The 13,861-nt window shown below is 47.8% G+C and overlaps 1 protein-coding gene across 3 annotated transcripts; it reads left to right on the top strand.

Moving 5' to 3' along the window:
* The first annotated feature begins 4,060 nt into the window (after window positions 1-4,060).
* Window positions 4,061-13,412, top strand: GLUL (glutamate-ammonia ligase). 3 transcript variants are annotated; one of them, XM_017524476.2, is made up of 7 exons: window positions 4,061-4,598; window positions 7,459-7,637; window positions 8,914-9,075; window positions 9,814-9,960; window positions 10,345-10,472; window positions 10,676-10,875; window positions 11,561-13,412. In XM_017524476.2, exons 2-7 carry the CDS (start codon window positions 7,472-7,474, stop codon window positions 11,877-11,879), a joined length of 1,122 nt encoding a protein of 373 aa, XP_017379965.1. In that variant the 5' UTR covers window positions 4,061-4,598; window positions 7,459-7,471; the 3' UTR covers window positions 11,880-13,412. The 3 variants fall into 3 exon arrangements, with proteins under 3 accessions (XP_017379965.1, XP_017379967.1, XP_017379966.1); XM_017524478.2 differs by lacking the exon at window positions 4,061-4,598 and adding an exon at window positions 4,948-5,089 and having other exon boundaries at window positions 11,561-11,885; XM_017524477.2 differs by lacking the exon at window positions 4,061-4,598 and adding an exon at window positions 5,617-5,748 and having other exon boundaries at window positions 11,561-11,926.
* The last annotated feature ends 449 nt before the right edge of the window (window positions 13,413-13,861 follow it).

The raw sequence follows: 13,861 nt of genomic DNA, 5'->3' as shown, positions 1-13,861 counted from the left end.
GAGAACTGAATGGTTGGTCACTGTCCTCTGCGCCTCCCTCAGTGAGGATGGTAGGAAGTTCAGTATTTTAGAGATGGTGGCCCAGGAACACATCACCCACAGACCAGAGACTAAAGGAAGGGGAACGGAAAAAGAATAGCACCTTGAAAGCACATTGCTCTAAAATACTGCCCTAATGTGACTTCGCCAAGTTACTATGAGTTATCTAGGCCTCAGTTCCTCATCTTTAAGATGGAATGATGTGAAGATCTCATTCTAGAATGGTATGGCTTTAATCTTCTCAATAGGACAGATCTCCCCATCTTGTTAACTAAGATGAGCTTGATTCTTCCCAACTTTCCAAGTAGTTTCCTGTTAAAGACATGATTCAGGGTAGAGCGCAAACAGACCCAGACCTTCCGTCCTCACAGGCAGTTTGGGAATTGAAGTGCTCCTTATATTTGATTGAGTTCAGCAGGCATTCAACAAAACTCAAATCAGGCTAGAGATATGGCTGAGAACTTCCAATTTCTTGTCTTGAACCAAAAAAACATCAAACCATCAAAGACTATAAAGAACAATTCCTTCATTCTGAGTGCTAGTTATTGAACTGAAGTACAATGTAGTCTTCCCTTCTCTGATTGTATAAAGTGAAATTCGAAAGTTTGGCCAACTACAGCTTCTCCCTAAACTATGGTTTAAGAATAATGCTATCAACTTCCAGAGCTGTTTCTTTTCTTCTTCATTTTTATTATAACTATTTTGATTTGGTTTAAGATTCTACTATGGTCCATTCTCTTGGAAAGAACTGGTGTTGGTTTATTACATAATAATAATTAAAAAAAAATATTTTACAATTCTGGGTTGGGTTTCCAGGGTGTTCCCCAACCCTGGGTCTCAATTGTGTCTCTTTAACATGATTTAAAGGTCGCATTGAATGCCTGTTGAAATCATTCATACACAGGGAAAACTCCATTTCCTAAACAGGAAGAGTTTGGGTCAATGTGAGCCCTACCCTAAATTTTGTGTTTAATGAGTATAAGGGAATCACATAGGCCCTGAGAAGGCACTCCAGATCGCTGAGTTAAGGACTTCACACTTGCAGAGTGAGAATGGACCCTTTAAAAGACAGAGAAAGGGCCAGGTGCAGTGGCTGACACCCGCAATCCCAACACTTTGGGAGGCTGAGGCGGGTGGATCACAAGGTCAGGAGTTTGAGACCAGCCTGGCCAATATGGTGAAGCCCCATCTCTATTAAAAATACAGAAAAGCAGATGGGCATGGTGGCGCATGCCTGTGATCCCAGCTATTCAGGAGGTTGAGGCAAGAGAATTGCTTGAACCCAAGAGGTGGAGGTTGTAGTGAGCTGAGACTGAGCTACTGCACTCCAGCCTGTGCAACAGAGCGAGACTCCATCTCAAAAAGACAGAGAAAGAAGTTGTGAGGAGAACTCACAGGTAAAGCCCAACTTTCCAAGTAGTTTCCTAATAGAGTTAAGATTTGGGATGGAGCAAAACCCTAATACAAAGCCTTTGTTTCAGGCAACAGAACAACATTGAAGAAATACTTTTATATCTTAGGCTATTTCTGCAGATTTTGAACAAAATCTTTCCCTGTAATATTGCTCTCCCACTCCACCCACCCCTTGGACATGGCAATTCTACTCTGAGAAAAACATGACTTCAAAGCACATGCAATGTGCTTTGTCAGCTTCGATACGGTGTGTACCGAGAAACAGAACAGTTCATGGGTTCAGGCATTCTAATGCTCTTTTTATGGAGGAGGTGAAGAATGGGGGCGGGTGGCAATTTAGGGAAGAAGGGGAAGGAGAAGAAAGGGCAGCAGACACAGCAGAGTGAAACTGGATGAAACAGGCCATTTTACTTTTAACTTCTCTAGAAGTACAGTCTGGGTTTCCGGGGGTGAACCAGTTAAATGGTTTTCTTCTGCTTTTTCTTCTCGTATATGCCTAAGCCTCCCTGGTCAGATCTTGAACTCATCTGGGCCGACATTTCGTCAGTTTAAGTAAATGTGGGGCTGACCAAGGAGGACAAGGCCTGTTGTTCACTCCTGAAGGAGTCAGTGGTCATGTATTATGTTCCTCACCTTTACAAAGCACACCCCTGGTCACATGAACGGATCAAAGCAAATCCATTTCCATTCTCGGAAAAGCAGCTCAAAGCACATGTTCTCTTGATGGTGCCGCTGTCCCTTCTGTGTGGTTAACAAATATCATTTATTGAACACTCGCCCTGGACACTACTGGGGGATATGACAATGAATAAACTGCTCGATGAGGTCAAGACATCTAGCAAGGGAAGCAGGCACTCAAATGGCAGAAATACTACAGCCTGCAGAACTGCACCCGTGCCTTACCATTCTGTTCTGTTCTGTTTGCCATCCCCATCCTGGGTGCTGGTGGTGTGTGCAGCAAAGGCTCTGGCTTATGGTTGGGTAGTTTGGTATCTGGAGATTATTAATACCATCTTTTAAAATAAAAACATCAGTTTTCTCCTCCTTTGCTCCCCTTCCTCAACCATTTAAACCCAAGACTTTACAGAAAGAAATGAAGACAGCTCACTCTGTTATCAAGTTTTAAGTCCAGTTTGATATAACAAATGGTAAAGCATTACACTGAGTCAGAAAGTTGTATTCAAAAGTCGCTATGGGGAAAGAAAGAATCCAATCACCTCAGATTATCTTGGCCTATGATAATAATAATGGATGTTTTCTAAACATTTACGACGCACCAGGTACTACCCGATCTCTTCTCATGTGCTATCACAATTAAACCTTTTATCAGGTAACAATTATTACCCCTATTTCATTATGGACAAAGTAACAGGCTTCATGTGGCTAAGTGATTTGGCCAACACAAAGCTGGTATGAAGGGAAAGCCCAGATTTGAACCTAGATTTGCCTGACCTGAAGCTGTGCCTTTATCTACCACGATGTAATACTTCAAGGTGCAGCACTGAAATTTAACAACGAATTTGTAAGGCACCTGACACGGTCCAAAATGTCACCAGTCTGAAACTCACCAAAAACCTGTTTGAGGTGAATGCTGCATCTGTCATTTAAAAGCACCACAGTGTTACTTAAAGGAAGGGGATGTTGACCCAAGAAGCCAAGTTATGTGTGTGTGGTCGCAGGCAACATTTCTTTTCCATATTTGTGGTAGAAAACATAACCAAAAGAACAACTTCTTCCTTTCCTCTTCCAAAGGCACTGGAAGCATGAATTATTGGTCTTTAAACTGAAAGAAGCAATAAAGGCTGGACACCATCAGGCAGACTTCAGGCACTAAAAATAGAATGGTCGAGTAATAGCAATATTTACCTACCTACCTACCTACTTATGTTGTGTCTCTACATATACACGTACTTATTGTGCGTCTGCTGACAAACATCCATTTCAAGATTGTGTTCACATACACATTTTCCCAAGCATCACAACAAGGTTGAGAGGAGGAGTGGTACGTATTCCCGTTTCCCAGATTAACAAGAAGCCACACTTGATAAAGCAAAACCAGGGAGCATTCGTCTAAAGGAATTTCTAAATTTTTGACAATCCCTGGACTTCGAAGGGGGCAAGTGAAGATCTGGATTTCCTTTCAGCTGCTCAGGGGCAGTCTGCACACAGAATTTCAAATCTAGTGGGCGGCTCAAGGGTCATTTTTGAAGACCGCTTTATTTTGTACATGAGGACACCTGGGCCTACGGTCTGCCCAGCGGTATGGGACAGGTCTCCAGACTTAGTTTCTACCCACCTCCAGAATCCTCTCTGTGAAAGTAGAGAAACACAGCACGTTGATTTCCAATGTGAAATTGCAGAGTTCGGTTCATTTCCCTAGACCCAAGAGGGCCAGGGCGGGCGGCTCTTCCAGGCCGTGGGAACCCGAGCCTGTCCCCAGGGCCAAGCGGCACCCGCGCTAGCCCAGGCCGGCCCGGGGCTCCCCCGGGTCCCGCACTCCCTGTCAACCTAACCCCTGCCCGCGGGAAGCGGGGCTCAGAGGCTCCCTCGCAACAAAAGGCAAAATTCGGTTTCCCTTGTTCCGCACGTCTACAGGGTGCTCTCCTCATAAAACTATTCCCCGTGAACGCGGCAGGGCGGAGGCCCAGGGCGCTTTGCTGGGAGCCTCGGGACCCCGGGCTGGGGGCCGTGGGGCCGGCACCCGGCGGGCCAGCGGGCGGCGGAAGACGGCTTCTCAGCCGGGCAGCAGCTCGCCCCTCCGCCCTCCGCCCTCCGCCCTCCGCCCTCCGCCCGCCCGGCTCCGCTCCCCTCCCCCCGCCGCCCAGCCCCTCCCCCACGCCCCTTTCTCTTTCTTTCTTTCGCGGCTCGCAGGCCCCCACCCCAGCGGCGCCCGCCGGGCTCCTCGCCCAATGGCCGCCGGGCCCGGGAACGCATCAGCTGATCGGTCCGGGCTCCCGGCCGCTGGGAGCCAATCAGGGCGCCGGGGCGGCCCCGGGCCGCGGATAAAGGGTGCGGGTCCGCGGGCGGCCCTGCGGAGTCGAGCGTGGGAGAAGAGCGGAGCGTGTGAGCAGCGCAGCGGCCTCTCCTCTCCTCACCTCGCTCTCGCGGCCTACCTTTCCCCGCCCGCCCGCCGGCTCGGCGCCCAGGTAAGCCCCCTGGACGGCCGGGGGCACCCACACCACACGCGCCGTCCCCGCCGCCCCGCGAGGCGCGCCGCCCAGCTTGTCTTTTCGCCTCGGTCCGGCCGCCTGCCCGTCCATTCCCAGCTCTGCGCCGCGGCCTCGGCCGCCCGGGCCTGGGGTCCGGCGCAAGCGCTCCTCCCGCGTGCTTCCGCCGCCTGTGGCCCGGGCTGTCGGGGCCGGCGCCCTTGGCGCGGCTCTGGGAAGGGCGGGGTGACTTGTTTTGATCTTCTTTTCACTACTTGTGGCCGAAGCGCCGCCCCTGGAGGCCGTTGGGCCGGCGCGCGCCCTGGGCTCGCGGTGGTGCGCTGTGGCAGGAGTGGCGGTGCCCTCCCCTGCGGAGAGAACAGGGCGCTCAGTGGGCGCGGGCGCCTCGCCGCCTTCCTCGTGGTGGCGCGTTCGGAGCAATCGTCTTGGTTCTGGCCATAGTTGAGACGCCTCAATTGCGGCGTGTAACGGTGAGCGTTGTTTGCTCGGCTGGCTCCCGCCTCGGGGTCCCGGGGGCCTTCCAGTGTGACCGAACAATGGAGAGCCCGGGCCTCGGCGCCGTGGAGAGAGAAGCCGGGCCCGGCGGAGGCAGCAGCCGCGTGCGGTCCCTCCCGCCTGCGCCCCACCCTCCCCCGGATCCCCCAGCCCCTCGGCAGCGGGGTATGGCCCCGTCGGTGCAGCCCTGAGATCCCGACGGGTGCCTGAGGGGCGGGGCGCCCACTTTAGGGACATTTCAGTGGGAAGGGCCTGTTCTCAAAGTGGATTCCAACTCCCTTGGGGGCGGGCAGTGGGGATCCTCCCCCAGCCGCAAGTCCGCGAAGAAAGCCGCGGATGAAGACGAGAAGCCAGACTCTTCCGGGTCGCCCTCTGACTGCTTCGGCTTAGTCGCCTACTCCGTGAACACCGGGGAGAAATCTCGAGTCAAGATTAAGACCTTAACCCAACCTGCTCATTCCGGCACCTCCCAGGCCGGCAGCCCTCGGTCCCCTTCTCCATCGCCCTCTCCCAAAAGGCTCCGGTGCTTGGACCAGCTAGAGTCTGAGAAAGAGGAGGGGCTCAAACCCCTCTCCAGAAAGAGGAGGGCTAAAGAGGGCAAACCCAACGATACGCCTGATTTTCTGTGGCTGGGGTGAGTGAGGGACAGGGAGGACGACCCCGGAGCTGATGGCAGCTGCAGAAATGGCTAAAAACTTCAGAATTCCATTACCCCCACATAAACTCGTCACCGTGGCAAGTTTTATCCAACTCAGCTTACGGAAAGAGCAAGAGATCCGAAACTGAGGCTTAGGACAAAGTGTGCACGATATTGGTGGTGGTAACAGGTTGGAGAGGAGAAATTGTAAGAAATTGGGTTGTAGCTTTTTTTTTTTTCTTTTGGCACAGTCTCCCTCTGTTGCCCAGGCTGGAGTGCAGTGATGCAGTCTCGGCTCACTGCAACCTCCACCTCCCGGGTTCAGGAGATTCCCCTGCCTTAGCCTCCCGAGTAGCTGGGATTACAGGTGTGCGCCACCACGCCTGGCTAATTTTTGTATTTATAGTAGAGACGTGGTTTCACAATGTTGGCTGGCTGGTCTCGAACTCCGGACCTCAGGTGATCCGCCCGCCTCAGTCGGCTGTAGCTTTTATTGGGAGCTGAAGGCATCAGGGATGGCGATGGGAAGTGGGATTTGGCCCGCTGAGTCATCTAGAGGCAGTATTGGGGTGTTGGTCTCCCCCAAGGGGAAGGGTGGGGAGGCTGTCGGAGGGAGAAGCAGTTATGTTTTCAGCTGGGCAAACATGGACGGTTGCCCATAGAAACTTTGCCACTGTACTTCAGAACGTTGTCCTAGTCGTCGGAGGAAAACAATGTGTTCCCTTTCTAGCCACCCTGGCCACAGAGGGAGGCGGGAGGGAGAGATCGTTTCCTCCTGTGCTGAGGCTGCTGTGGCTTCAGAGTTTCTCTTTCAGAGGTTTTGTGGTAGTGGCTGGCAGTTTTAAGCATGCCTTCTGGTTTTTGAAATTCCAGATCTTTTGGATTTAGAAGTGGGAATTTTCTAATTACTTGAAGTTTTCTAGTGGAATTCCATGTAACATTGTGATTCTCGCCTATTGAGACTTTGTGAGATACCTATGGAAATTATAGCAGCATGCTCCTTAGAATCTGGCTTGAGTCAGCTTTCCTTGTAGGAAACTGCTAGCCTTTTAAAAAAATATTGTAACCTTGCTTTATCTTCAAATCTAAATGTGTAGTGGGTTTTCTTTTGGTGGTGAGGAGCCGTGGGTCTCAGTTAAGACCACAGCCAGGATGAAAGGCAAAGAGAAAACTCAAACAGAAACCTTGGAATCCAAGCCTTTTCTGTGGCTGGATTTTACTTGTTTGGGAAGAAGTTCTATGTTTTGTAAACTTTTGTATTGGTTTTAGTTTCCCCTGATATTTAGTATTTGGATAGTTTATGGTGTTATCTCAGCTACGCTGAAGGAATACACCTTGGTCCTCGAAAGTGTAAGTTCTGGCTCTGAAGCCTGGGGTCTGCAGTAGCTTATGTGGCACTCAAGCCTCTGAGCTCAGGGGTGCAGGGGCATTAAGAGTTACTACCAAGGGCCTGATCTTTTCTTTAAAAGGCTTCTGTTTTAATTGTTTCAACATGGTCATGAGTTTTACAGCCCATTATAAGGGAGATTTTTGCCTACTATAAAACTAATCCCCCTGAAAGGGTGAGCAAACATAACTCTGTGTGTTGACTTCCACAGGGCAAGGAGTTGGCACTTACACTCTGACTTGATTCAGTCGTCCCTCTTGAGCCAGTTTTGTAAGGGATCAGTTTGGAGTGGGAGTTAACAATGTTTTTCTTCTCTCCAGAACATCTTCCACCATGACCACCTCAGCAAGCTCCCACCTAAACAAAGGCATCAAGCAGGTGTACATGTCCCTGCCTCAGGGCGAGAAAGTCCAGGCCATGTATATCTGGATCGATGGTACTGGAGAAGGACTGCGCTGCAAGACCCGGACCCTGGACAGTGAGCCCAAGTGTGTGGAAGGTGAGAGCACCACGGAGCGGAGCACACGCTGGGTGGGATCTGCGGGGGGGTGGGCGTCAGCCTTCGACCCAGCCTCTGGATTAGGCCTGTTTATTCTGTTTGTAAAGCTTTTCTAAGGCAGGGCTTTTCAGGCTTTATTCAGTCAGCATTAAGCTCCTACACTGCCTCAAAGCAGGGCAACAATGGAACCCTTTATTTAAATGGAATTGTGCATGTAGGCCAGTGTATTGAAGAAAAGCTAAGTCTGGTGTGTGGAGAGTTGGCCAGGGAGGCTTAGAGACTGCCACCCTGGGCATCCCCACTCACCTGGCTCTAAGGCACCCTCAAAACCACTGCTCTAACCTGAGAATGCCATCTAGTTTATAAACTCTTAGAAAACTGTGCTTAATGCTCCTATTACTGGGTTTCTAGATGTGAAGCAAGTGATCTAAAATGGTTTTTAAAAAGGACTAATTTTTAGTTGATGCTACTTTTGGAAATTCTTAAACTGTCTAATTGCTCATCCTTCTAGGAGCTACAGTTAGATTATAGTTGTGACCTTCATTTTTCAGTTTAGGACAAGCCATAGTCCTCCCTCTTCTGAAAAGGGGCCAAAGGAAAGCATCACCTCCTACCTAGTTTAGGATAGCTTACTTTTCCGTTTTGAATGAGTGAATGCTCATAATAGAAACCCTATATTGTGTACTTGCTATGTGGCAGATATTGCACAGACACTGAAGATACAAAGTGAGAGTCTGGTGTCTCCTTCTGAGGATTCGGTCAGCTAGAGAGACAAAACAGCCTTTAAAAGAGAGTGGGAAAGGTGGACAGGTGATAAGGAGCATCCTTGAGTAAGTTATCCTGCTAGCTGTCTGTTCCCTCACTTAAAAATAAGGACATAACTTGCTAGAACACAGTAGGAGAATGAGAAGGAGGAAGTGATACATTGCTTAATGGAAGAATCAGAATCCTTCACTATCTCAATACTTTAAGTGACTGATACAATGGTAGTGATAACAATGCTTCAGTTTGTCTCCTGGAAGACATTTAGGAAGGGAATGTCTGATGTATTTTTTCTGAGGAAGTGATGTGATGGTCTTACTTGGAACTTAGATAGGAAGGGCCGTAGGATCAGGTACAGGTGCCAGGGTGAACATGTTAATGATGGCATTTAGGCCTTAATGACTTCCTGGAAAAGAGATCTTTAGAGATGGGAAGGTGAGTGGAGGGCTGGCTATATTTGCATTGCTGGGAGAGCTGTACATTTTAAATTTAATTTTCCGTCTTTTTACCCCAGAGCTGCCTGAGTGGAATTTCGATGGCTCTAGTACTTTACAGTCTGAGGGCTCCAACAGTGACATGTATCTCGTGCCTGCGGCCATGTTTCGGGACCCCTTCCGTAAGGACCCTAACAAGTTAGTGCTGTGTGAAGTTTTCAAGTACAATCGAAAGCCTGCAGGTATGTATAGCGCAGCTGTGGATGTACCCCTCCTCCCCAATCTGTGAATGCTGTGCAGGGGAGGGAAAAGACATTCTGAAATCAGTATTGGGAAGGCTAGGCTATTTTAGGACTGTTTTAAGAATCTGAGTGATTGGGTGTTCATCTCTTCCTGAATGTCTGCTTTGAGGAAGAGACAATACGGCCCATCTTTCTATGGTCTCTGTTGGTTGCATAAAATAGCATTGCATTCATCCAGATGTTTCCCAGTGACAGCCCTCCTGCCTGGAATGTAGGCCAGGATACACGTAAACCAATGGACAAGTGATTCTCAAAAATTATAGAATGGCTCCAAGTGCCTGAGAAATGAAGAATACGCCTGACAACCAGAAGCAGCTGTCTTGTGATTAAAGGGTTAGATGCCTCTGGCATTTAGTGCTTGGGAGGTGGCCAGATGCAGATAAGGTGAAAGTTGCCCTGTTCCAAATCCACTCCCATGTGCCTTGTTTGTAATTGAGTTTAGTTAAAACTGACGTCTTTCGGAATCTTCCTACAGATGTACAATTACAGCTTCTCTCATTTTTCTGACTCAGTGACTCAGAGATCGCAAGCAGGCTTACACTTCAGTGTACACTTACAGTTCAGCCTGTAATGCACACCTCAGTTGTATGGAATCCAAGGACTGTTTTCCCATCGGCATTGAGATTTAGCATCTACATCTTTAGATCCCTGATGACATGTTATTGACTCTTTTTCTAGAGACCAATTTGAGGCACACCTGTAAACGGATAATGGACATGGTGAGCAACCAGCACCCCTGGTTTGGCATGGAGCAGGAATATACCCTCATGGGGACAGATGGGCACCCCTTTGGTTGGCCTTCCAACGGCTTCCCAGGACCCCAGGGTAAGTCTTCTTGGGTTAGAGGTGAAATTCCCAGAAGTGTCTAACTATCCAGGAAGGCCCCTTCCCAGGGATGGGAATGACTTTGTGAATCAAGAAGCAAAATAATATAGTAAAGGTGTAATAGCCCTCACATCACCAAAATCCAAAAATGGATGTAAACATTTAAAGTAAGGTTTTAGAGGGACCCGTTGGCTCCACTGAAGCTGTGGTGAAGAAGACCTCCTGTACTGCCCCTCCCCTGCCCTCTGACCCCTGCCCCCAGCTATAGATGAAGACAAGGATAGTGATTCAAGAGCGCAAGTCTTAAGAGTCTTCTCATCTCTGACTCAGGGATTCTCTGAATTTCCTGACTCTCAGCGTTTTGTCTTGATGCTTCATCTGTAGGTCCATATTACTGCGGCGTGGGAGCAGACAGAGCCTACGGCAGGGACATCGTGGAGGCCCATTACCGTGCCTGCTTGTATGCTGGAGTCAAGATTGCAGGGACTAATGCCGAGGTCATGCCTGCCCAGGTAAGTATAGCTCTAATCCATCAATGAAGAAGGGTAGGTAGGTGCACACAGGACTTTAGCTAGTAAGGGCTACTGTACACCATTCACTAACCCAAAACCTAAGAGTGGGCTTGGAGTCGAGGTGAGAAGAGAACAGGTTTAGGAGCTTCTGAGTTGGAGTGAGCAGTTGGCTTTGTTTTAATGGTCAAACTTCTCGCTTCTAGTGGGAATTTCAAATTGGACCCTGCGAAGGAATCAGCATGGGAGATCATCTCTGGGTGGCCCGTTTCATCTTGCATCGTGTATGTGAAGACTTTGGAGTGATAGCAACCTTTGATCCTAAGCCCATTCCTGGGAACTGGAATGGTGCAGGCTGCCATACCAACTTTAGCACCAAGGCCATGCGGGAGGAGAATGGTCTGAAGTGAGTACCTTCTGCTGGGGCCATCTTTAGTCTCCTGTGGCAGAAAACTTGGGAAGAGACTTACCAATCTCTCAGCAAAGTCTCCTTTGCAGGATGACTTGCAAATATTTGCCAGGGATGAGTAAGCTTGACTTCCCAGTCTGGACATACCTTAGCTGTTGACACTTGCCTTCAAATCCTCTCATTTTGTTCCTGTTTGAAAAATACCAAATAATACTTCTGATTCACAGTGGTAAATAATTAACAATTATTTGTTATAATGTATATAATGATATGTATGTCACATATTACATAAATATTGATATAAATACGTAGTAATATATATATATGTGACATAAAATAGAGAATTAAACATGGTAACAGAAAAGTTGACAAATTCATGCATTTGAAAATCTTTAAGAACTAAATTAGTAACAATACAGGCATATGGATAAGCTTATGAGCGGGAGAAAGTTCAAATGATTAGTCTTTTCAACAAATAGTAACTTTCTACTGCTTGTCAGGCTCAATTCTGAGCACTGAGACACACAGGTAAGAAGTCGAAGCCACAGCCCTCATGAAGTATTTGTTAAGCTGGTTTCATATATTTTGGTGCATTTCATTCTTGGCTCCATACCTGCTCCTGCCCTAAAGGGCCTGTTTCCTGGAGACAAGGTTGGACTTCCATCTTTCCTGTTTCCTCTAGGTATATCGAGGAGGCCATCGAGAAACTAAGCAAGCGGCACCAGTACCACATCCGTGCCTATGATCCCAAGGGAGGCCTGGACAATGCCCGACGCCTAACTGGATTCCACGAAACCTCCAACATCAACGACTTTTCTGCTGGTGTAGCCAATCGTAGCGCCAGCATACGCATTCCCCGGACTGTCGGCCAGGAGAAGAAGGGTTACTTTGAAGACCGTCGCCCCTCTGCCAACTGCGACCCCTTTTCGGTGACAGAAGCCCTCATCCGCACGTGTCTTCTCAATGAAACCGGCGATGAGCCCTTCCAGTACAAAAACTAAGTGGACTAGACCTCCAGCTGTCAGGCCCCTCATAGTTCTTCATCCCACTCCAACGCTCCCCCCCACCCCAGTTGTCCCAATTGTAACTTGAAGGGTGGAATATCAAGGTCTTTTTTTTTCCCTTGTGCCCATTTAATCTTGCTTTCTTTGTTCGGCTGGGATAGAGGGGTCAAGTTAATAATTTCTTCACACCCACCCTCCTTTTTTTCCCTATCACTGAAGCTTTTTAGTGCATTAGTGGGGAGGAAAGAGGGGAAACATAACCACTGCTTCCATTTAATGGGGTGCACCTGTCCAATAGGCATAGCTGTCCAGACAGAGCAGGTTTGCAGGAGAGGGACTTGTCTTCGAGGTAGCTGGAGCGGGAAGACCTGGGTTACTCAGGTTAGGCTGGGACTTGCCCTCGTGGTGGAAACTTTTCTTAAGAGATTATAACCAACTTTTCTATTAAAAGTGGGAATTAGGAGAGAAGGTAGGGGTGGGAATCAGGGAGAATGGCCTTGGTCTCTTGCTTGTGGGACTAGCCTGGCTTGGGACTTAATGCCCTGCTCTGAACATAAAGCTCGGTATAAACTGATGGATATCCCTACCTTGAAAGAAGAAAAGGTTCTTATTGCTTGGTCCTTGATTTATCACACAAAGCAGAATAGTATTTTTATATTTAAATGTAAAGACAAAAAATTATATATATGGTTTTGTGGATAATGTGTGTTTTGCTAGAGGAAAAAACCAGGTCACAGGGGTACCACACTTGAAGCAGATAGTCTGGATTAGAAATCAAGTATCTCCTTTTGAGTAGGGAGTGAGGGAAGTGGTTCTTAGATGGTGGTCTGGGGACTAGGCCCTCATGATCACTTTAGGGTTTCTGCCCTGCCTACCCCTCTGGAGAAGGTGGACACTGGTTAGTTAACAGATGACAAATGTTACTAGCAGTTACTTGCTGTCCGTGACTTTGGTTTAAAAGACACTTGTCCACATGGGTTTAGAGATAAGAGTTGGCTGGTCAACTTGAGCATGTTACTGACAGGGGGTGTTGGGGTTATTTTCTGGTAGAAATAGCATGTCACTAAAGCAGGCCTTTTGATATTAAATTTTTTTAAAAGCAAAATTATAGAAGTTTAGATTTTAATCAAATTTATAGGGTTTCTAGGTAATTTTTACAGAATTGCTTGTTGCTTCAGCTGTCTCCTACCTCTGCTCTTGGTGGAGACAGGGACAGCGCTGGAGCCAAAACACTTGTAATTTTGTATCCTGTTGTCTTTCCTCCCAGCGTGAAATATTCCTTTTCTTTGTTAAGACTGCTGAGGAATTATTTTTTTTCTTTGTAATAAGAAACAAACTCCACCTTTATTCCTTCACTTCCTCTACCATTTTCTGGTTCTTGTGTTGGCTGAGGCAGGCCAGCTGTGGCTTTCTCTTGCCATGACGACTTCTAATTGCCATGTACAGTATGTTCAAAGTCAAATAACTGCTCATTGTAAACAAACTCTGTAACTGCCCAGAGCAGCACTTATAAATCAGCCTAACCTAAGATCTCCCTGACGTGTTTGTGGTTCTTTCGAATCCCTATGTGCCATTTATTCCTTTATTTCCTATCAGAAGGGAGCGTTTTATTTTTTGCCATACCCTTCTGTGAGTTCCAAGTTGTTGTTGTTTTTTTAAGAGGCGAAGTAAGCTCAAGTTGAGTTTCTTCTGGAGTGATGTTGCTGACCAGCCCTTTCCTGTACCTCTCTAATGTGGGTATTTGGGATTTCTGGGATTAAGCTTTTCACCTAAACTGAATATCACACATCTTGGCATTTCCTAGCTAGAGTTTTTTGTAGGGTACAACCCCCACTCCTCTGCCTTCTTGTGTTCTCCTGAGTTTGGTTTTGGCTTACCATAACATTATTTTGACCATTCCTGGCTTAATACAACAACCTAAAGTACTTAATGTATGATTAACTGGCTTTACGATTCCTACTCTCTGCCTGCTGTCAGTG

Source organism: Cebus imitator, unplaced genomic scaffold, assembly GCF_001604975.1.
Source record: "Cebus imitator isolate Cc_AM_T3 unplaced genomic scaffold, Cebus_imitator-1.0 Scaffold33, whole genome shotgun sequence".
Lineage (NCBI taxonomy): Eukaryota > Metazoa > Chordata > Mammalia > Primates > Cebidae > Cebus > Cebus imitator.
This window is presented reverse-complemented; position numbering and strand designations above follow the sequence as displayed.